The sequence below is a fragment of the Leucopleurus acutus genome (genome assembly GCF_964270905.1).
Source record: "Leucopleurus acutus genome assembly, chromosome: 19".
Lineage (NCBI taxonomy): Eukaryota > Metazoa > Chordata > Mammalia > Artiodactyla > Delphinidae > Leucopleurus > Leucopleurus acutus.
In genome coordinates this window covers 53,780,206-53,804,550 of record NC_139161.1, presented here as the reverse complement: position 1 = coordinate 53,804,550, position 24,345 = coordinate 53,780,206, and the positions used below count along the sequence as shown (strand labels likewise).

General features: G+C 50.4%; 1 protein-coding gene across 1 annotated transcript in view; it reads left to right on the top strand.

The window, feature by feature from the left end:
- The window catches only part of GAS7 (growth arrest specific 7), a gene marked incomplete at its 5' end in the record, with an annotated part of 194,518 nt that overhangs the window by 119,223 nt on the left and 50,950 nt on the right, over nucleotides 1–24,345 (top strand). The window contains 2 exons of the mRNA XM_082860940.1: nucleotides 624–744; nucleotides 23,058–23,138. Coding sequence (XP_082717066.1) covers nucleotides 624–744; nucleotides 23,058–23,138 — 202 coding nt within the window. The remainder of the gene's footprint in view (nucleotides 1–623; nucleotides 745–23,057; nucleotides 23,139–24,345) is intronic.

Below are 24,345 nucleotides of genomic sequence, written 5' to 3'. Positions count from 1 at the left end.
AATTAAACCGCACATCAGTGCGTACGATAGAAAGGAAGTCTGTTTCGACTCAGATTCCCAGCTCTCTTTGCGAGAGTGATTTGGACACTTGACTAGAAAAACCCCACCTAGATCGTCATTGATTCCTGGCTTTATTATGGAAGGTTGAACATCTCGTTCTGCTGAGACTTGCATTCATTACTCCTGGTCAGTTCCCACAGCAGGCCCTGGGCCTTGTCTGCTGCTGTATTTGGTGGTCCTGAGGATTTTCAGATTCCACAGTGGGAGCTGGAGAGTGACCCGCCTCCTCCAGGCAGGGGCGGCGACCCTGTGAGTGGTTTTCTGGGGGCCCGGGAGGAGAAAGCCCAGCTCTTGTGTTAACTGACGGGCATCTCCCCCGTCCTCTGGGGGGTGCTGTCCCTTCTGCGGTGGTTCTGAAAATCAAGGGCTGCTCACACCTCACGCTCAGGCAATCCCCGACATCACACCTGCAGCCCGTAACCTCCCCCAGGGAGGCCCGTGGGCCACACGCCCCCGCCAGCGTCGAGCCACTCCAGGGAGACTCCATCTGCCTCTGACTTCCTGGTCGAAAGACAGTTGCAAAAATGCCACATGTGTGTGACCTTCTCTGTCTTCCTCCACAGAAGCCTGGAATGGTCCCCCCTCCACCGGGAGAGGAAAGCCAGACCGTTGTCCTTCCACCAGGCTGGCAAAGCTACTTGTCCCCTCAGGGCCGGCGCTACTATGTCAACACGGCCACCAATGGTGAGTCCCGCTCTGGGCAGCGTCCTGCGCCAGCCCCGGGGTCCTGTCCGTCTGGAGGGGTGGTTCTCTCCTCCCTCCTTCACCTCCTGGGCTTTAGACTTTTCCTCCCAAAATCTACCTCAGAGGCTGCAGGGGAATCTTGCCTTCTTCACAGGGCTGGGTGGCAGGGGGCTGAGCCTGGGTGAGGAAAGCTGCCCTTCAAAGTTGGGGTCATCCTTGGCACCCCACAACCACCCGGCATCTCTGTGGAACCCAGCCTCGTGGTCTGGGGCTGTGTTTTCCAAACTGAGATCGCCAGAGGGTCTGCGGTCCACAGCTGGTTTAAATCAAATCAAACAGGTTACGCTACTGCATGATTTCTTGGAACTTGGAATGCGCTGATTGATACCCAAACAAGGGTTATGAGAGTGGGGTTTCCCTAATTACATCACAACGTCGCTCTCTCTTCCCTGAAGTATCTCGCTGGCTGGAGTTTCTTAGGATGTTTTCTGGGAAATTCTGGGGCTAGTTGTGGATTATTTATTCTAACCGGTAATTAGAGGTTCCCTGTGCATTTCTGAGTTGGGTCAGGACCACATCTCTTTGCCTCCGATTATTGTAGGCCGCCTGAGCCTTCACAACCACTCCAGGATCCTAGCACGTAGGCTGTAGGATGACCTGCAGGAAGGCTGGAGCAGGGTCGTACAAGGAGGAGTGGCGGCATCTATAACAAGGTGGACAGAGCAGTGTACAGGCTGTGGTCTCGGGCTGGGCAGAGCAAAGCCAGCCATCAGCTCTGTCTCTTGACCCCAGGGAAACTGCCACCAGAGAACGGAGAGGATGGAAACACAGAAAGTGAGATCTGGTGGGAATCACAGATGTGTGTGCCAAGGCAGAACGTGGATTCGGGTAGGATTTCGGCACCTCACTTCCCCCACCTGTGCCTACCTGACTTACGGCTACCTCCTGCCTCCCGACAGCACCATTGATATGGTCTATGTTTATGAACCTGCACTTGGCGGGAGCGGGGTGGGGAACTGGTGACAGGAGAGCCAGCTGCTGTCTAGAGGAAGCAACAGAGAAGGCAGCTGACAGCTGCCACTTGGGGCGTCTGGTTTGTTTATATTGCCTGGCAATCTGGCCTTCCGCTCAAGGAGGGGTGTTCTAGTTGAAGAGGTAACCAGGGGTTTCTAGGAAAAGGGAAGCAGAACTATTTCTGACCATTCTAATCAGAAGCTTCCTCATAATAAGCACAGAGCAGCTTTGTACTGTTATCAGACTTTGAAGTTTCGGAGGTGAGTGTGTTTATGGGCAGTGCCCCATCTGTAAAATGCGGAAGTTGGACCAAGTGATCCTGAGATCATCAAGAATTGGGCTCCATTCTTGTCCTGAATTAGCCACTCTGTTGCAAAGGGGCAGAAGGGTAAAAGTAGCTTTCTAAAATCTAACTGATTTTTTAAAACTAGCCGTGTAACGAACAGTCCGTTGCTAGTATATGCTCTCATTCATTTAACTAGCCCTCTCTTTAGTAAGGGGATAGTTAAATCCCATTTTATGTTACCAGGCAGTGTGAATTTCCAATAACTTGCATGTCAAAGAATAGGGTTCTTTTTTCAGCCATTTAAAAATGTAAAAGTCGGGCTTCCCTGGTGGCACAGTGGTTGAGAGTCCGCCTGCCGATGCAGGGGACACGGGTTCGTGCCCCGGTCCGGGAAGATCCCACATGCCGCGGAGCGGCTGGGCCCGTGAGCCATGGCCGCTGAGCCTGCGCGTCCGGAGCCTGTGCTCCGCAACGGGAGAGGCCACAACAGTGAGAGGCCCGCCTACCGCAAAAAAAAAAAAAAAAAAAAAAAGTAAAAGTCGATCTTAGTTAAGGAGTTCCCAAGCTGTATGATGACATGCATGTGTTGGCCCATGGGCCATATTGGTTGCTGTATTCCTGGCTCCTTGGTCTTGCATTCTAGACACATGCCAGCTTCTTTTTTTTTAATCAATAATCAAACAATTACATTTACTGTATATATATTATATGTCGAAATGCACTAAATCACCCATAAATAATTTGACTTCGCCTACTCAACAATCCAGTATAACAGTGGTTCTCAATAGGGACAATTTTGCTCACCAGGGGGCAAGTCTGAAAAGAATTTTGATTGTTCCAACTGGGGAATATACTGGCATCTAGTGAGTAGAGGCCAGGGATGCTGATGAATATCCTACAGGGCACTAGACACATGCCAGTTTTTTTCATTCGTTGTTTAATTCATTCTTCATCTGGTTGATTGAATTGTTCAGTCAACAAACACGTGTTGGGCCTCACGTATGTTCCAGGCAGAGTGTTGGATGCTGAGGATATAATAATAAAAAAGAAGCAGCCTCAGCCCTCAAAGTACTTAGCTTCTACTAATGGAAGCAGATTTTATTTTATTTTATTCTTTATTTTTATTTTTGGCTGTACTTTTATTTTTTTGGCCATATTTTAAACTTTTGATCCAGCTTGCAGGATGTTAGTTCCCTGACCAGGAATCAAACCTGGGCCCTGACAGTGAAAGCGCCAAGTCCAAACCACTGGACCGTCAGGGAATTCCCAGAAGCAGATTTTAAATGAGTCCATATTTGATTGCAGTCGAGAGCAGGGCTGTGAAGGAGGAGTCCACAGTGTTTTGAGAGCATGTCCCAGAGAGACCCTGGGAGGTCAGGGGAGACTTCCTGGAGGAGGAGGTTCCCTTCAGCTGAGATGAGAAGCATGACAACAATATCGGTCATGTTTGGAGGGATCATGCAGACCCTGAACATCACGTTAAAGATTTTGCTTTTCAGTTTTAAGGCACTAGGAAGACCAGATATCTTTCTGATTCTCCTCTGGAATCTTAGCCCCATTTTGTTTGGCTGCTGGACTGCTTTGTAAATTTTTTAATCTGACTGCCTTTCTGCAGGAAGGTGCTTATCAGAGCAGCCTCTCGCTCCTCTCACACCCACGTTTATCTGACCCCTGACTCCTGGAAGCATGTGTCTCCTCACAGCCGGGCCAGCTGCACCCACCTTTCCGCCCCAACTCTTGGATCTCTGCTGCCCTGGGACTCTGGCCAGAATCGCTCGCCACTGTCCAGGAAGCAGACCCCCTTCTCGCAGGCACCATGAGCCGTTTCTTTCTTCTTCTTTCTGTCTGTCCACCTTGCTTCCAAGCTCTCCTGGTCTCCCTTAATCCCTAATCGCTGCTTTTGCAGAGGGCGCTGGGGTACCATAGACGTGCTGTCCCCGTTTTTACACCATGTACAAATGTAAGGAGTTGAAAGCCCAATTTACATTTGTATTACCTTGCTCTGGCTAATCTGCTTATTTTCAAATCCGTTTAGGATTTTCTGCATGGGGATTGTTACAGGGCTGCTGTGCTGGGCTGTGGGATACAAAATCAAACCAGAGGCCATCTCCGCCTTCAGCGACTGCAGGTGTGATGGAGTCAGAAACACAGAAACCAATGAGTGTTTCGGGTGTTAACGTGGAAACCTGCAGGCCCAAGGAAGGGGGTCGCCTGCTTTATCTGGGTGTCAGACAAGTCTTTGAGGGCAGGGATGCGGGGTCCTTGCCTTGGGCGTTTTCAGCTGCAGTGGCAGCACGAGCAGAGGGGAGGCAGCGGGGGGAAGGCTGATGTGGTTGGCGTGGGTGAGGAACAGAGAGGGGGGGACTTGGGGGTCTGATCCACTAAAGACCCCAATGGGGCACCGTGAAGAGTTGGGGCTTTGCCCTGTGGGCGTGGAAAGCGATGGAAGCGCTGGCTTGACATCCTCAGAATATTGTGGCGAGACTGCTCGTGCAGCAGAGTGATGGGTTATAGGATGGTGAGCAGGAACCTGACAGGCTCGATGAGAAGAGAAGTAATGAGGTCAGCTCCGTGTCTGTAGTGTGGCCGGAGAGGAGGAGATACGATCTGTCAGACGGGATGTGGCAGGTCCAGGAAAGAAGAACGCACAGATTCCTTTTCTGCCTTGTGTGCCGGAGCTGTTCAGTGAGAACAGGGAACTTGGGAGGAATGGCTTTGGAAGAAAGAAGATGATTCCACGTGGAGCATACCGTTCCTTGGGGAACATTCAGGGAGAGATGGGCAGTGTATGTTGGACGGATGGGTCTGTGACTCAGGGGTCGTCATCTGGGCTAAAGATGAGGCGCTGGGGAGCCGTGTGGGTGCATGGCGTGGTGGGCAGAGAGCAGGCTGGGTTACACCCCCACTTGTCCCTTGGTCTGACTCCGTTGCACAGGGACCTGCGCAAGCCCAGGTAGCGGCCCCGGAACTTGCATTTCATCAGCAGAGAACTGAAATCAGGAGTGTGCAGGAGGTCGCCCAGGGCAAGCCTCCAGGGGGAAGAGAGCCCTGCAGAACCACGCTTAAGGGAGGGGCAGAGGGGGCTCGGGAAAGAATCGTCAGAGATGTGAGGCTTCCAGGAGCAGGCAATGTCCGGAATGGCAAAGGAGAAAAGATTGTCAAGACAGACTGAAATATAGGTCAGATTTCTGGTGGGGGAGGGGATATTGTAAGTCTTTGGGGAAAGCACACATTATTTAATAACTGGTGTTGGGCCAGACGGCTCACAGGAAATTTTGTTGGGTAAGTTAATGCAATGACACTATTGTTTTCGTAGAAACTCAGCAAGGCCATCAGAGCATGAGACTTTGGGAGGCATCTTCCCCCCACCCATCTCCCCTTATCTCCTCACGGTTTATGGCTCTCTGGGGCATTTTGTCGGGCAGGCTGGTACTGAGCTCAGGCCCCAGGGTTCTGGTATCAGGAAATTGCTTGTGCTGCAGTGCTCCGTTCTACCCAAAGTTGACTCTATTGCCAAAAATGAGAGTGTGTTTAGTTTCTGGTTATTGAGCTATTATCTGTAGCCAGCCTATTCAGGGACCTAAGCGTTAAGCGGGACCTCTTATTTGCATAACAAATAATTGCATTTCAAGAAAACAGCACAAAGTTGTTTTGTTCCATTTATCATTGGAAGCCCAGATATGCACATTTAATCACTTAACAGGGTCAGAGATATTCAGGTCTTCTTTTGGGAGAGATGCTGGCTTTTTAGATATTATTTAAGATATATTTTTACAATTTGGACCTCGAAGGGATATTTCAAGCCAGTAACGAAGGCCAAGCTTAGTTTTGCTTAGTGTATGAGTCAGTATTTTACCTCTTACATAGATTAATCTTTATATACTTTAAATCTGATAGTTTCATTTATCTGTCTTTCATTTCTAAAGAAAGAGGATCATTTGAAGAGGGTGCCTTAGTCCTGTTTCCCCCGAGAAAGCAGAGCCTGAGGCAAGGATTAAGTGTTAACACCTTATTTGGGAGGTATAAGCCCAGAGTGGTGAGGGTGGGTGAGAGGGGGAAGAGAGGCAAAGGAAGATGCTGGCTAGCCTTGACAGTGAACTGACAGCCAGCGGGTTGCTCAGCAAGTGTGTTCGCTTCTCTGGAGCCAGGTTTGCAGCGAGGAGTCATGCCTTTGAGTAGTCCACGGGAGAGCAGAGGTGTTTTATCTGCTCACCTCCTTCTCATCTCCTGTTTCCCACTGGCCACGCTTCTCTGCTTGGAGAGCCGTTTCCCCCCACTTTGGGGTGTATCATCTGACCCCCAGCAGCCTCTTGGAAAGCCTTATTCCACCCCCACAGAGTGATGCTTCAGCCAAGCCCAAGGCGGATGGTCAGTGGAGCGTGGGTGAGGTACCCACCAAAATAGGAGGAGGCAGTCGACGGAAATGTGAGGAAGAAAGAGCCCAATGTCTGTCCCAGCCTGGAGGCTCCTGTCCCACTGTGTGCTGGGCTGTGCATCTCTCTCCACTGTCAGGCCTTGATGACTTGATTATTTACAGGGTTTCGGTGGCCGATGACTTTTACTCAGTCATCCTAGGGGGAACCTTACAAATCATTGAACACAGCAGTTGGCAGTCTACAGCCCTTGGGCCAAATTCAGCTTGCAGCCTGTTTCTGTAAATAGAGTTTAATTGGAACACAGGCGTGCTCTTTTCTTTTCTTTTTTTTTTTAATATATATTTATTTTAATTTTTGGCTGCGTTGGGTCTTTGTTGCTGTGCGGGTCTCGTTGTGGTGAGCGGGGGCTACTCTTCGTTGCGGTGCGTGGGCTTCTCATTGCCGTGGCTTCTCCTGCTGCAGAGCACGGGCTCTAGGCGTGCGGGCTCCAGAGCGCAGCCTCAGTAGTTGTGGCTCGCGGGCTCTAGAGCACAGGCTCAGTAGTTGTGGCACAGGGGCTTAGTTGCTCCGCAGCATGTGGGATCTTCCCGGACCAGGGCTCGAACCCACGTCCCCTGCATTGGCAGGTGGACTCTTAACCACTGCACCACCAGGGAAGCCCCTCTTTTATTTTCTTATTGCCTAAGGCTGCTATTGCCCAAAGATGGCAGAGTTGAGTAGGGTCCATATAGCTCAAAAAACCAAAAATGTTTACTCTCCGGCCTTTAAAAGAAAAGGTTTGATGATCCCCAGCCTAACAGATAGAACCCATTCATTTTACACATGAGGAAGGGAGTCCCCCATGGGGTAAAGGGACTCAGTCAAAGTTACCTGCCCATTCAAAGACCGGGCTATGCTTGGATCCCCTGTCTTCTAATCTTTTCCTTTTTACCTCAGTATACAGGAGGATGGGCATGGGGGAGGGCAGTGACTTAATTTGCAATAAGGGTAACTGAGTACATGGATTAGTAGCAAAAACAATCCGAGATAACTTTTATTTTTAAGGGAAACACAACTATCTTCTGAGAGCATCAACTGAAACCCAGGAGAGCTGGGAACCGTTTTTAAGCTCTTTTGACAAAGAATTCATATGTATAAATGTTTTAGTATGTTTGTGAGCCAAACGTGGAGGATTAAACCAGGATTTGAGCTTTTGGATTCATTTACCAAATAATAGGCACTTTTCTTGATTTCTGGTTTTAATTTTTCTTTAAATGAGTAGATTCCCATCTAACTTTATTACAGCAGGAGCTAATGTGAGTTTCTGGATAAGTTTTCCAGTAGAACCCTTTTTAAAAGCATTCCTTGAGCTTCTCTTTGTTACAAATAATTGGAATACTTGAGAGAGCAGCCCTGATAATTAGCAGTTAATAAAAGTTGCCCTGAGAAACTTCTGCGCCCAAAAACATCAGTCTGTTTTCATCTGTCCATCTGTGTTGAACAAATGTGAGACTAAAACGATGCTTTTATTTGGCACATTCAGTTGATTGAAATAGGTGTGTGTGTGTGTGTGTGTGCGCGCGCGTGTGCGTGTGTGTGTGTTCATGTTTTTTATTTTAGCTGTATTATTTTTCTTTCATGGACTCTTTCTTAATGGGAAGCTGTGAGCCCTTAAATCTTACTATTCGTCTGTTTCTGTGGGGTTGCGTTTTTCCCTTCCAGAGAATTCATTTTAATCTGTAATATTAAGGTAACACTTCAGTACACATCTCTCATTTCTCAGCAGTTTTTAAGCAGTTTTAAATTCTCCTGGAATTTTGGCAGGTGCGAGGTGGGTTAGAGAGTCATTCACGCTGCCAGGAAGTTGAAGTCCCATAAAAATCAAAACACAAAGCAGACAGAATTTTATTGTTTGCTAGTGTTACTTTGAAAAAGACAACTTATTGGTCAACAGTGTAGGTACTTTCCTCATTGGATGTTAGGTGGGGTCACCAGTTAGCAGCAAGTGGTTCAGATCTGGAATAAAATAGAATGTATGGCATAGGACCCAGCAGTTCCACTCCTAGATATCTACCCAAGAGAACTGAAAACGTGTCCACACAAAAATTTATACATGAATGTTCATAGCAGCATTATTCATGATGACCAGAAACAACCCAAATGTCCATCAGCGAATGAGTGGATAAACAAAATGTGGTCTGGGAATTCCCTGGCGGTCCAGTGATCAGGACTCCACGCTCTTACCCACAAGGGCCTGCGTTCAATCCCTCGTTGGGAACTAAGATCCCACAAGCTGCTCGGTGTGGGCCCCCCCCCCCACCCAAATTAATATCCGAAACAAAATGTGGTCTGTCCCTGCAATGGGAAGTTATTCAGCCATAAAAAGGAAGCAAGTACTAATGGGTACATGCAACATGCCTGGGTGAACCTTGAAAATATCGTGCTAAGTGAAAGAAGCCACACACACAAAGCCATATGTTGTGTGATTCCATTTATATGAAATGCTTAGAACAGGCAAATCCATAGACCCAGATAGTAGATTCGTGGCTCCAGGGACTGGGGAGAAGGGGTGCCTTCTCACGGGTAAGGGGTGTCCTTTTGAGGTGATGAAAATGTTCTAAAATTAGATAGTGTTGACGGTTGCACATCTCTGTGAATATACTAAAAGCCCCTGTAATGTATGCTTTTAGAGAGTGAGTTTCATGGTATATGAGTTATATCACAATAAAAACAGGCATATAGAGGTAGGTGGGTGAGTTGGTGACTTTCCTGGTGTCCTTCTAGAACAAGTCCTTTGATGCCTCAGTTGGGCATTCCTTCTGCCCGATTCCCAAACTTTGGTGGGCATTGAAGCATTTCATTGAAGGGAGTTTGTTTAAAAATATTGATACACAGGTCCTGCCGCAGACCTACTGAATTGGAATCTCCTATTTGGAGCGAGTAAAAATTTCTGCTTTATATCTTTAATTGTTTTCTGATAGTCACCACCTATTTTTGACGTCTAAGGAGACAACCAGATTGATGATGGCATGGTCAGTGGATCAGATATTCTGACGCTGAAGAGTCCATTGAAATCCAGTTTTTCTCTTGTGGAAGTTCAGTGAGAAAATACAATTTTCTTCGAACAAGTAAAACGTGCATTATAGTCCCAAGGTTAAATAAATGGTTTATGGTTATATAACCATAAACCATTGTCGTTAAAGTAGAATCTCGCGGAAAAACGACTTGAAGACAAATAACTCAATCTTACAGTGACAGGATATAGAATGAGAATAAAATACCAAGAAAGGCCCTTCACCTGGCTTATGTTTATACTTTTGTGTTGTCAGGGTAGCAGACTTGCAGATATCTCTAGCCTTTATTCTTGTCTACATAACAGGATGTAGTGGCAGTTCTTATCATTTCACAGCTTTTGAGTCAATAGCTCAAAAAACATTTTTTTTTGAATCTCAGTATTTTTGCCATTAAAAAAATAAAAGACGTATGAACTCTGGTTTCAACTTTGTTTCTAGCTGCAACTCAGTCAAAGGCTTTGGGGCTTCTACCGTTTTCATTTTCCCATTCTCTGTAGCACTCTGACACCTAGACATCTGAACACCATCCTTGCCTTCAAGGAACTTGGAGTCTAGTGAAAGAGTTCTAGGCCTTGGAGATGTAAGAAAGCTGTACATTTTTCCTTCCTTCATATTTCTCTTCTCTGGAGAACGTTATCCCGGAATGTCCTAGCTGGCCTCTGCTTTGCTTAGGACATACGTACCAGTGTAGGGTCACCTTGCCCTCATCATCACTTTGCAGAGCCCAGCGGCCTAGTGAGTGTGGTGGGATCGGACTGTATCCAACGACTAATCCAGCCCTGTCACGCTAATCCATCCATATAAAAAAGTACAAGGTGATCGTAAGCTGTGTATCCATAAGGAATGATGTTTGCTTGGGTTGAACTCTGGTGCGTGATGACTGCATTTCTAGGGCAGTTGTAGTGCCTCTGGTGGCGGTGGGGCAAGGCAGGGTCAGGACCTCTAGATCCAGGTGAGCTGTCCTTCAAAGATTCAGGTAGAGTCGATGTCTCACGGTAGATGGTCTTGAGGCCAGAGGCTGTCCACAGAAGGATTTTATTTTGTGTTCACCATCCTTAAAGATGTTGAATGAGTTGCCAACATTGAAAAATTGGGACATTTTTCATACCCACCCAGATACTTGTCTCCCTTTGAAAAATTGTGAGGTATGGCCGCATGCGACCCGCCTTCCTGCCTGAACACCACCGGGTGGAGCTGAGCAGGTTGCCACCACTCCTGATTTTTCTTCTACTCGAGTCGGCTTCATGCAAGCATCTTACATGTCCAGTGCTTGTGGGGCCTTGAGCTTTGACCTGTGTTTGGACATAGCCTCATGGCTTGACAGCAAGTATTGCAGGGGAAAATGAGCATTAGGCATAAAATCAGGAATCTATTTTATAAATGCACTTGGAAATAAGAGATTATGAAAGGGGACCAGGCAAGAGATGAAAGAATCGGGAGAAAGGCCTGACCGGTCCACTTCAGGAAGAACTTTCAGACTCATCCCATACCCTGCCTTATCCCTGGAGCTTTTATGTGCACCCGACCTATTAGTGCAGGAAGCATTGCCGTTTGGGGGCTTCTGTAAAGCCTGTGTGTGTGCGGGGTGGCGGTGGGGCAGTGGGAGCACGTGGCCGCAGCAGGAACCTGGGGTCCACAGGGAAGGGCAGTCTGGACAGAGATAGCCATCAATGCTGTTTAAAGAGTTGGATCCCACGGAGTTGGTGGAACTCCTGGCAAAAATGGAAATTATCCATAGGTTATATTCTGATGAGTGAGTGGGCCAGGACCACGTGAATGGATTATCAAGCCACAAGTGTTTGCTCAATGCCTTCTCTGTGCCCGTCTCCCATTATGCACTTGGATGGCTCCTTGCAGGGGTGGTGTGGGCGAACACAATGCAAATGGCTTCGAGAACGCCTCCCGGTGGAGATGAGATTGTTAAAGGAGACTTTCCTCGTGGGTTGCAGTCCATTTTCTTTCCTGCCTGAACAGACCTCTGCAGGTCCCTTCCGGCTCTCAAATCCTGTGCAACAGGGAGTTGCCACACCGCCGTGCTCCTCACCCACCACTGCTGGGGAACGTGCCTCGTACGGAGAGCTGGCGTGGCGTCCCGGCGATCAGATCTTCACTGTTGGAGGAAGGTCTTGGAGCTGAGGAACAGCCTTTTTGTAATTTCAGTCCAAGATGGATTCCAGAGTAGGCAGTGCTCTTCCAAGAGGTGTGGGAGGAGGATGGGGTGAGAAGTTAGTGGCGCGGGATGAGTGTTGATTGCATGCGCTCCCCAGCAGCGGGGTGCTGGGCTGGGCACGGGGCTCTGGGAGCCTCCCCTGAAGGGTCTTGCTGTCCTTGGAAGGTCATGGGCTGGGCCTTGTACCCGGCGGGGCTCCTGGACATTCCTGTGGAGTGATGCGCTGCCCTGTTGCCGGCTGTGCTTATTAGCACCTGTGTACCCAGCCCGAGAAGAAATAGCCCCTGTAATGGGTGAGAGCAGAGGAAGTTACCGAGCGGTCCAGCACAGGGATGGACTGCGCGAAGAACGTGCTGGAAGGGGATTCTGCCCCCCGCCCCCTCCCCAGGCATTCAGCCGTAATGGCCCTGTGGGGATCTAATGGGGGTGGGGCGGTCTCGGGGACTGGGGATACTTGGGGTAGGGAGGTCGGAGCAGAAGCAGTTTTCCAACTGGTACAGACGTTTTTCACTGTTTGAACAACCAGTCTGACGGCACTCGTGCTCTGCGTGGCTGCCTGCTGGGACATGTACTAGGGCTGGGGCTTAGTTGTCCCCTGGTACCTGGTGGTCCAGTTCCTTGCTCCCCCTCTGGGCCCTGCCACAGACCCGGACCCTCTGCTTCTGAATCCCTGGACTCCTCTGTCCAGACTTTCTGGCCCCCAGATCAACTCCATAGGTTAGCGTGACCTCCATCCCTGCCTCCTACTGTTCCCAGCCAGCTGCAGCCTTTTGAACTGTGTCCCCCCCCCACCCCCCCAAAGGAAGTTTAAGTCCTAACCCCTAGGACCCTTGAATGTGACCTTGGATATAGGATCTTTGCAGACGATCAGGTTAAGATCCCGGCGCTTGCTGGCCCTCATCCAATACGTCGGATCCTTACGAAAAGCGTTTTGGACGCAGAGACAGACACACACAGGGGGAAGACGATGTGAAGACACAAAGGGAGCCCATCTATGAGCCACGGAATGACCGAGGGCACCAGAAGCCAGGGAAGAGGCCTAGAGCAGATGCTCACAAGCTCTCAGAAGGAAGCAATCTTGCTGACACCTTGGTCTCAGACTTCCAGCCTCCAGAACCGTGACACAATACATTTCTGTCGAAGTCGAAGCTGCCTAGTTCGTGGTATTTTGTTAGGGCAGCCCCAGGAAACCAATACATTTCCCACGCCCAGAGTAACACGCCATTGTGGTCTCTTCGGGCACTGCTAAAACAAACAAGCGGTGTTTTGTCCTCCGCAATGCTGTGGACAGGAGCAATCTGTCATCTGTGTCTCAGAACACCTGGCCTACGGGGCAGTTAGCACCAGCAGCAGGAAGGGTGGCCCGCCTTCCTGTTACGTTGCCAACCTATCGCCAGCCGATCAGCGAATGTGAGGTATGAGCTCCGGCTTAGGATAGCTGCCAGGGTACCAGAACGCCAGTAATTCCAGGAGGTGTGCGTGCAGGAAAGCTTTAATACGAGCTGCAGCAAAGAGACACTTGTTTTCTCTTCCCCATTTAAGTGGATTTCCCACTCCTTTTTTTTTAATTGGAGTAGAGTTGTTCAGGTGCACAGCAGTGTGAATTGAGACACTGCATAAAGCAGTTGATTTCCCGATACTTGTGAGGCTTCTCTTGAACATACCAGAGAGGACTTGGCTGGAGGTCATGTTCATCTCCGGTTTAAACCAGATGCTAGGTGCGTTCCCAGCAATCCTGGTCTTGAGCCCCCATCTTGAAAAGAGAAGGGTTGGGCTGCTTTGGAAAGCCTTTCAAGCTTTGTATTTCCTAAGGACAGAGCCCCGTGGCCACGCAGACAGGACCCAGCTCCCGGCCACCACCTCCCTCTGTCCCTGATTCCTGCTGCCTGGGGTGCCCTCCACTCTCATGACACACCATTGCATTTAGATGTGGAGGGAGAGAGCTTGTACGCAGGAGTTCTTCCTGAGCAGTGGGATCAGGGAGGATTTTTATGTTCTCTTTTGACTTTGCCGTTTTCCAGTGTTTTCTCCCTTGGACCTGTATTACTTGTACAAGTAGGTAAAATTAGCTTCTCTGAAATAGAGGAGCGGATGGGAGCTGAGCACCAAGGTTCTCTCTTGCTTCGCCTTCCCCAGCACGACATCCCACCCTCCTCGGTTCCACTGGAGAGGTGGTCTCATGTTCTGGGGATCCTTCTGGGGCTGAGATGCACAAACTGGAGCCTGAAAGGCCCCCGGTCTTTTCTATATGGCGCAAAGGAGCATCCAGGGATGCCGGGCCACGTGATCTCTGCCACAGAAGGAGGTGTGTTCTGGGCTGGGAGTCAAGGAGACCCCCATCCCCTCCTCCCCCTCCCTTCTCTTCCTCTCTGCCACGGATAAAGACTTCACTTGCTTTCTGCTGCCGGTATGTAAAATTAACATGTGCTGATGGGGGAGACACTGCAGAAAAGGTACGGAGAGGACAGAACAGGGGCACAGCCTTGGGAAATAGGACAGAAGGGGCCAGGGAGCACACAGTGCTTTTGGACACCGCGTCCCCACCCAGCTGGCTCAACTCTAGTGCACAGAGTGTGAATTCCTCTTACCAGGTGTGCAAATGCGAAGCCTTCTTAGTTAGCGGGCTTTAGGGATGGAGAGGAAATCCTCAAGAGGCTTGCATAACAGCCCAAACATGTGTGGTCCCGGAGGATTTCTTCTTTGCTCTCTCAGAGCATCTGCCCTGTGGGGTTCACTTTTCTCTCTCCGCATCTCTCGGGCCAACTTGACTATTTGCCGCAGTTTTCAGCCAACAACACCCGTTCAGAGGAAAGGAGGTGAGCAGTGGATGCTTTCAAGTCAGGGGTAATTCGTGGGTTGGTTTGATTGTTGTACCTTTCAAAAAAAAATTATTTTTTATAGCCCTACCTCCAACCGCTGGAGGCAGGGTGAACTGTTGCAGAGAATGCTCTTCGTCCTGTCTTTCTCTACGTCTGTGGTTCTCAAAGTGGGGTCCCTGGACCAGCAGCGTCAGTATCACCTGGGAATTTGTTAGAAATGCTGTCTCAGGCCCCACCCTGGCCCTCCTGAATCTGACCCTCTGGGAGTGTGCCCTGCAATCTGTGGTTTAACCAGACCTCCAGGTGAGGCTCATATGCTCTAATGTTGCAGGAGGCTGCCTCTGCCCCCAGCATTTTAGCATTTCCCTAATTGGATGAGGCTTTTAGGCTTCTTTGCAGAGAGGGTTTTCTTTGTTTGCTTTTTTTTTTTTAAAACTTACTCATGCACTTTCCTAAGGAATCTTGTTTCATTCAGCTCTACCCATTTCTTCCCCATTTTGTGTAGTCTTCTCTACCCGGAATGCCCTTTCTTAATGTTTGAGGAGAGCTCATTTTGCCCAGCATTTCTATACCTGTTTTGCAGTGTTGGTTCTTTGTGCCTCAGGGGCTGGCCGGCCTTCCTCGGGCATCCAGCGGCCTTGCAAGTGCCTTTGCGGCCGCACCTCAGGGAGATGATTGCCTATTCCTATTTCCCAGAATAACCAGAGCTCTTTCTGACAGTTTCCTCTGGCTTGTGAAAAGCAACACTCTCAGTGATCTTGAGCATTATGTATAAAATGTAAAGTCACGCCTTTTACTGGAAAGTTGTCTAAATCTGGATTAGCAGTGCAGAGCGATTGAAGTCCATAAATGCTGAGTTTCTGAGAAAACAAAACAGAAAGGTGATGTATGGGTGGAAAATACCACTTCGTGGGTAGAGAAGCTTCTGAACCGTTGAGCAGTGTGATTTTTTTACCAGGAGAGGTTATGGAAGTCCTACTTCAGAAGTCACAATTCAGCCTGGTCACAGAAGGAGATTCCAGATGTGGATCTAATGGCCTTGGGGCTGGCGTTGACCATTATGGGGCAGTGCATGGGGAGATTGTCCAAGGGCAGGGACTACCTTGTTATAGGAATAGAAGCCCACCCAAAGTAGCTTATGAAAAAAGGACCTTTATTAGAAGGATATGGGGCATCTCACAGAAGCCCCCGCTTAAGGACCGGAAGGAAAATCAGGCACGTTGTTTGTCCTGGGTTTCTGGGATCTCCTGATGTCTTATGCCCATTTCTGGGTCTGTTTCATACATATTTTTCTCTGCAGACTTGCCTTTTTTCTTTAGTAGCCAGTTAGCAGAAAATGATCCAGTGGGTGAAAAAAATAGTGTCTTGTCATCTTCATTAGCACTTCTCCAATTTTTTTTTTTTTTTTTTTTTTGCGGTACACGGGCCTCCCACCGCTGTGGCCGCTCCCGCTGCAGAACACAGGCTCCGGACGCGCAGGCTCAGCGGCCATGGCTCATGGACCCAGCCGCTCCGCAGCATGTGGGATCTTTGCAGACCGGGGCGCGAACCCACGTCCCCTGCATCGACAGGCGGACTCCCAACCACTGCGCCACCGGGGAAGCCCCACTTCTCCAATTTTGAGTGAGAATCAGCATCTTTCCTTCCTTATTGGTCATCTGCAGTTGTTTTTCTGTGACCCACCTGTGTACGTTCTGGGCTCTTTTTGGATTGAGCAGCTTGCATGATGTCTACTTCATACTATGTGAAGGGATTTGGTGACCCGTCTGCTCTCCCTGCCCCTTCTATGTCTTTCTGTTGTCTGTTTATCTTTTTATCTACACACACACACACACACACACACACACACACGCTCGCTCGCTCGCTCACTCACTCATCTTTAAAGTCAGCCATTGGCAATGTAACTAGACTTGCTTCTGACAGTGCTTTGAATTGAGCCTCCATTCATTCCTCAAACATCTATTGAGTGCCTGCTGTACCGGGGACCAGGGAGACAGAGATACATTCATTTGATACAGTCCCAGCCCTTAGAGCACATCTCTGGGAGGATCGGATTTGAAAGCAGGTGTTACAGCTGACTTAGGATGACCTCATCCAGCTCCCCAGCTGTCAGCTCCCTGAGGGCAGGGATGATGCTGTGAGCTCTCAGAGCCCCTCCCCAGCCTGGTTCCTGTTCATAGGGCTGAGAAAACCTAAATGATGTTGGTGGAGAGCACATAGGGCTGTGAGTGTCCCGGGCTTTGATTTGATAAGATTTCCAGCTGAGAATATCCTGATGGCGCTGACCTGTCAGCTCTGTCCCTGCCAACCACCTGGGACCAGGATTGCATAAAACCCTAAGGACTCAGTTGTGCTAAAGGGTTTGTGACAGTCAGTGTAATTCATAAGGCTCCCTCAGACACTAAAATAGATAACAAAGCCACAAGTCAAAGCAGAGGCTCTTGGGGACAGATGTTATGAACCTGATATTTTTAGAACATTGGGGTAGACGTGACATTTTGGAGGATTCCTTAAGTAGAGTTCCCCTACGTTGCTCTCACACATCTTGCTTCGTACTATGCCTGATTCCGTGTCTGATCGCTCCCCTGGCGTTTTTTTGTCTCATCCAGGTACCTCCCCCTCTGTGGCTGGTTCCCATCATGGTTTACTATGGACTCTGCCCATTTTTCTTACATCTGGTTAACCCCTGAGCCTGCTTGTTAAAATGCTGACTTCTGGGTTCCACCCAAGACCTGCTAAAGCAGAGTCTTCGGGCGCAAGGTGTGGGAATCTGTAGCTTCAGATCGAATGATCCTGAGGAGAGACCAAGTTTGGGAAACAGACCCGGAGCTTTGCTTAATAGCTGTGCTTAGGGTCTGGGTCCTGAGTGTTCAGGCTTTGATGTGATAAGATTTCCTTCTGGGAACCCATCTACAGTTTTCTCAGCCATACAGCAGGGCTTGTAATATCTGTGAGCTGGCAGTCAGCTGCCCATACTTGCTGGCTCAGTGACACGACCCCCTTTTTCCTGTGTTGCATCAGCCCTCATCATTCCCCAGCCCAGGTTCAGGGATTCCCGGTGTGTTTGATCGAGTCCGCACCCTATGAGGAGGTTGGTATGTCGGGGATCCTAAAGGGGTTGAAGGACAGGCTCGGGGTGTTCCAGGCGGACCACCCTCCCTACTAGAATTTCTCTGGGAGCTCCCCACCCTACTCTTGCAGGCCCTTTGTGCCAGCTGGAGCCAGTCCAAAGCTTGGCTCAGGCCAGTATCCAACGGCCAGGGCACTGACGGGACTGCTGCTTCATCCATTGGCATCGCCAGCCTCTGTATCATCTGTAGAGCGGGCGTCAGGGCCCCTGCCCCGCCTGGATCACGGGGTTGCATAATGGTTCTGTGGGCTGCTGTGCGGGGACCCCCCTGCAGCTCAGACATGCTAACGAAGACCTTCTAGCATCTCTTCCCCCCAGCCCCCGAGAGGGAGCCGTGCCCTCCCTCTCCCTTTGGGAGCTGTGTTCTGTGAAGGCAGGAAGAGGAGGGTGGGGCAGGGAGGCAGCTGGTGGGGTGGAAGTTGGGAAACAGAGAGGAGGAAGGAGGAAGGAAGAAATGCAGAGGGTTTTGTTTCATTCATATTATTAGTGTTGTTGTTTAATGTGTTTGAGGGCTTCCTCTGTCTCCGAGACTGTGCTGGAAGCTGTATGTGCCCACTGACCGTGCATCCCAGGACCACGACGCTGCAGTCGTGTCATCCCCACTTTACAGTGAGGAAACCGAGGCCGAGTAGTTAAGGGGTGGACCTGGGATTCGAACCTGTGTCTGTGTGACACCTGAGCTCTTAGGAACATCTCTAGGCTGCCTCAGAATATTTGAGGGGTGTTTTAAACACCCGGTCCAGGTTCCTTTCCACTTCTTGCCTTTCTTGTGCCAGTGGAGTCCTGGTGTCCCCAGCTCTCCTCTCCCGCAGTGCTCAGGGGAGCACCCCAGGGCCGTGTGTGCTGCCTGAAGGCTGGGAGTTGGTGGGGTGTTAGCTGCCACCTACTTACCCCCATCCTCACCCCCCAGGCTTGACTCCAGCCAGCATTTCCTGCTGAAGACCTCAGGTCTCCGAGCCTGGGGTCCGTGTTTGCTGAAGCTCAGGAAATAGACTAGATTCTGGGGCCAGTGGCCGTGGTGCAACCCTTCTGGGCTGCCTGAGACTCAGGGTCTGGCCCAGGCTCAGAAGCCCTCCCGCTGGTGATCAGACCTAGACGATCCTGCAGAGCAGTTCATGCCCCTCCAAGAGGGTGTTGTGTTTTTTCGTTTGTTTGTTTAAATGTACAAGGCTATATTTTATTCAGTTAGGTACAGTGTTCTACATATCTCCAGTTTCCATGGAATTTGTTAATCCTGTGTTTCAGTTCTTTGATGTCATTTTAAAAATTTTGTGCCTGCTTCATTTTTCAGTTTTGACAGAGCTGCTTTAAAGTTCTAGTTTTGGAGGCATGTCCACTTCTTGCGATTGTGAAAGTTTTCTTGGCCACACCACATGGCTTGCAGGACCTTAGTTCCCTGACCAGGGCTCGAACCCGGGCCCTCTGCAGTTTAAGTGCAGAGTCCTAACCACTGGACCGCCAGGGAATTCCCTGCAAAAGAGTGTTTGCAAGGAGCTTTTGCGTCCTTCTGTTTCCACATGCTCTGTCCCTGCCAAGGGCATCCGGGGTGTGCGTGATCAGGACCCAAGAACCCAGTTCCTCCTAGGCTGGTACCTGTGGTTATTTCACCTGTTAGCCAGTGGGGGCAGCAGAGAGCTACTACTCAACCAAGAAAACTGACCAATCATGAGCCAGGAGTCCACTGGTGGGTGGGGCAGAGTGTGGGAAGGGGAGGGGGAAAAGGGTGGGGGACAAGGCTCACAGATTCCCCCAAGGCAGATGAGGTCCAGGGGCTCACTGACTTTCCCAGTGCAAGCTCGTACCTTGCAAAGCATGAAGGATGTAGTTTTAACAAAGGGAAACGAAGTCTACAAGTGACTCTAAGGTTAATAACTCCTGCCTTGCTTACTGTTTTTTAAAAATAATTATAATAATAATTATTCTTATTTTAAGGAAGGGGCGTCTGTGCTCTGAAATCACATTGACATCACTTTCCACCTTTCAACTATACTCTCTCTTTAAAAGTTTTATTCTACGTAGGCAGGCACTGTAATCCACTGATGGGGAAATGGAAATATCTGGCTTCTCACATGGGTGGCTAGAATAGCAACCTCCCTTGGTCCGATTTGATCCACGGTCAGCGGTCAGCTCATTTGTGTGTGTATCTGTCTCCCCTGTTTTCAGCGGAAGAGGTTCGAGTTGAGTTAGAGTTGCCTTTAGGAAACAATGTGTTTCTCCTGAATTGGGTTGGACGGTCAGAGGCTTTCCAAGCACGGGTTTCACTCCTTCCACTCTGTCCTCACTGGCCCCCACCCCCCGCCCAGAGCCTTTGGGGCCTGCATGGCAGTGACTGTTAGCAGTCTGGGTGGTCACCTGGAATGACCTAGCACCCCAGGATGGAAGCCCAGAGAGTGCAAGGGGGCCTCAATCCAGGGTAGCCTGAGCCCCGAGCTGCCACTTCAGTTTTGCTTTGGCGCTATCGGGGAGCCTGGTGTGCTGTAAATAGATTAGGGAGTCTTTTATTGAAAAAGACCTGGAAATGGTTTCCTGCCTGTGTGTGGTGTGGTCATCTGGGGTGATTTTTCCTGCTGCCGATGAGGTCACTCAGCCAGAGCCCCGGGGGCTCTCTCCAGATGTCCACCTGGCCTGCCCCAGGCTCACAGTGGCTTTGTATTTTGGACTGACCAGAGCTGGCTAAGACCAGGAGGTGGGCTGGGCGGAACCCTTCAGGCATCTGCATTGTCCCTGATGGAGTCCTGGCGGAGGTTGGATAGAGAGATGCGATACAGGAGAAGAGATTCCTGCCTCTGAGGGCCTGTGAGTGACCCAGGCCAGCGAATACAGGGCAAGGGGCCTTCCTTCGGGCCCCAGCAACTAGAGCGTGGTTCTGACTGCAGGCAGCATCTCCCTGTGATTTCAGAGCCTTCTCCCGCAGTCCACTGGGAAGGCTGCATGGAGGAAGAGGCGTTTTAGTTGGAACTTGGCAAACGAACATGATCCTGACATCCAGGGATGGTGGGGGCGGGAGGTGGTGAGGGTGTGTAAACAGTCAGAGCAAAGACATGTTCCGAGACCAGCAAGTGAGTTACCTGGGCTGGAGTGAGGTCAGTGGGAGTCAGTCTGGACAGACAGACAAGGTTGCTGTGCTGGAGCCTCGCTGGCGGAGAGGTGGGCGTGGGGATGACAAAGCTTGGACTTTGTTCTCTGTGCCATGTTGGAAAGGGGGCGCAAGGGGTTCTCCAGGTGAGCGCTGACCCTGAGTGGGGAGACACGTTAGGGGTGAGGTGGAGAGGAGGTGAGGAAAGCGATGGAGGGGCACCTCCAGGCCCCGGGAACTGATTGCATTGTGGGTGGTGGGACCCGGGAGGAGCTGGTGAAGCCGTGGAGGTTGGTCCCCTGAGCCCCAGGGGGCTGCGTTGGAGGGGAGAGCCTGAGCTGGGCGCTGTGGATGTGGAGACAGCAGTGTGGCCTCCAGGTGGGGCCGATCCAGCGGACGGAAGAGAGGCCTCTTTAGGAAGGAGATGGAGGCTGCAGGCCGCGTCTGGTCTCTGCTGGAGCCCAGCTCACTTTGTAGGAAGGCTTCTTTCTCATCTGAATCCCCCCCCGCCCCCATTTCTACATCCAGCCTCGCTAGTCTGTTTGCTTTATTTAACTCTGATAAGGCACTTACTGTGTGCCCCTGTCACCCAGAGCACCTTCCATGTACTAACCCATTTCATGCTATTACAGCCCTAATTAGGTACCATTTTTATCCCCATTGTACAGTTGAGAAAAACAAGACACAGGGTTAGATGGCTTCCAAAGGTCACTCAGCTCCTGAGCGGCCAGGCCTAGGATGCTTTCCACTGCCCTCGGCCTCTGAGCGGTCTGGTGGTCTTTATGCAGATTCTCCAAGTCGTGGTGCTCTCAGCACCGCCCAAGCGTCCCTCCTCCTCCAGGGAGGCTGCCCTCTGGTCACCCCTCCTAGAAGACCCCTCTGCTCTCTTGTTCCTGGTCACATCCTCCCTGCTGCTTGCCTTCTGCTCACCCTCCTTTTTCTCTCCCTTAAGACATGAAGGGACCGTATTACCACCCGACTCCTAGAGCCATAAGATCCTAAAACCCAAACAGTAGATCTTAAGGTTTTGAGACCCCCAATCAAAGCTGGAGGGCAAGAGTATTGGGGCCTAAAGGACCAGTCAGCCCGACCCTTTCATTTTAGATGAAGAATCGGAGGACCAGAGAAGTAGCGTGACTTGCCCAGGGCTGCACAGCAGATAAGAGTCGGAGCTGAGGGCAAACCCCAGTTCTCTCGAATCTTAATTCACAGAAGCCATTGAAAGATTGTGTTCGTTTTTGCTTTCAATATTTGAGACAATTGCATTTTCAGTAAGAGAATTTTGGACTAAATAGTGTCATATCCATATATTGGACTAACTTTAAAAATAACTTGATGCTAAAAGCTTATAAATGGGCATTTGGCATGAACACAACAGCTGCCATTATCGATCTCATTTTACAGAGGTGGAAACCAAGGGGACGATTAGCTTGGTCAAGGTTAAACTGGTGGTGAGAGGCAGAGCTGGGATGCAAACCCAGACATCTGGCTCTAGACTCACTGCTGCTAATAGATCCTAACCCCTGTGCTCTCCGGCCCTTTTAATGGTTTTGGAAAGATACCCACGGAAGTCCATAGGTGAAAAGAACGTACAGTATGATTTTGTTTTGTTCCAAAGATGTACATAGGCCTAGAAAACAAATCAGCACACAGGTGCCCAAATGTTCAGTGACGACCTCCGCGCTGTGGGACTACGGATGATACTTTTTCTTCTTTGCACTTCTTTCTACGTCATCACGTTGTACGTAGTGAGAAAGTATTATTTTTATCACTAGATAATTCTATGAGAAGTCTCTGCTCACAGCAGTGAGATGGGTAGAGTAACGTTTGGGGGATGATCGTATAGCTGCAATCTTAGCGTTATTTCTGGCTGGGTATTGGAAGAGAGAGAAGTATCCAATCAGACACAGCAGCTGTAATTCACTCGAGTCGTGGAGTTGTAGAGCCAGGAAGGAAGTCACCCCCCATCACCCAGGTCTCTGTACAGACCCCCGGCCAGGGCTCCTTCCCCTGGGCTTTGGGGTTTCAGATGACAGTGGGCATTTGGGAAGTGATGCCCGGTTGACAGCTGGGGTTCCAGGACGAGGGACCCAAGTGGAGATGCATGAGTTGGCAGCCTCGCAGGAGGAGAGGGGCCATGGGGGCTGTTTCCCAGGATCCCAGCCAGAAGGCCACCTCCTTTTGGTCCCAGCTGCGTGGAGAAGGGTCCCCAGCAGAGAGAAACTTTGTTGTCGTGGGAGGGCAGGAGAGGAGATGGATATGGGAGCAGAGGGCGGAGCCCTGCTTCCCGGGTTTAGGGAGGGGGTGGCCCAGTTCTGCCCTGTGACACTCGGAGTTTCTGCCCTGGCAAGTTCTCAGCGCGATTGTGTTTTCTTCTTTCTTTGACCAGAGACCACCTGGGAGCGTCCCAGCAGTTCTCCTGGGATTCCAGCCAGCCCTGGCCCTCACAGAAGCTCTCTGCCTCTGACAGGTACCGTCCACGCACTACTTCGGGGCACCCTGGGGGCCGGCTGGGAACCACACACACCTTCAAGGGGGAGGCCACGGCTCTGGAGCCCGGGTCTGAAACCTGGCTGCGGATCGTACGGGCCAAACCTGGGGAGGGGTCTAGAGGGCTTGGAGGCCCCGTAGCCTGTTGCCCCGTGGGATGGCAACACTCTAGTAGTGCCGGCAGCAGCTCTGGTCCCTCTCACTCGCTCTCAGGTGCTCGGGGAGGTGGCGGGGCATGGCTGGGTGAGGTGAAGCGTCAGAGCTCTTAGCTGTCTGCCAGTGTAGGGACCCAAACCGGGGGCAGACTCGGTCCACGTGGTTCCCGAAGGCCTCAAGGAATAGGAGTTAAGGAGGCAGGTGTTTACAGGGCAGCTTTCAAACAGAATGTCTGGAAAGCAAATGGATTCCTTGCAAGGATATGAGTTCTCCATCAGCAGAGGTAATGAAGCAGAGGTGGTCAAGGTAGACATTCCTATAATAGGTGGAGGGGTTATTCCTCTTAGGATACATCTCATTCTGGGATCCCAGGAGGTGGGTTGCAGGACACGCCAGTGGGGAGAACACCTTCTGACTTCTTGTGGATTTGACCTTGCATTAAATGTCACCTCCTCTGAGAAGCCTTCCTTGATAGCTCAATTTACAGTCCTCTCCCATCACTCTGGATCCCCGCTTCCTGCTGTTGCACTGTCCTCAGAGTACCCCTCCCTGTTGGTTGTCACTCTCCCACCCCAGACTGTAAGCTCCCTGAGGTGGGGACTCTGTCTCTCCTTTTCTTTTGTGGACTCCTCCGTCTCCAAATGGAGCCTGGCCTCAGCTTTGAGTGAATTCACAAACGGGGTGTGTAGACCTGGAATTTGAACATCAGTAGCATTGACAGTGTAGGACAGAGGAGGGGAGGCGTGGGCTGGGGGAGGGGGTTGGGCAAAAGCAGCAGTGACATCCCCCGCTCACGTGGAGGGGAGGGGAGATGAGAGCCCCGTACCCTTCTCGGAACAGGAATAATTTACCGAACGCATCACAGGAAACCAAAGGAAGAGCTGAAAGTCGTAAGAGGACTCTTAAACCCCGGATTGGGAAGGGAGCCGTGCCCAGTGTGAGTGGGTCAGGCCTCACCTTTCCCAGTGGGGTGTCTTTCAGTCTCCTCCACCACTGAGAAATCAAAGTGGGATCCAAGCACGTTATTTAGG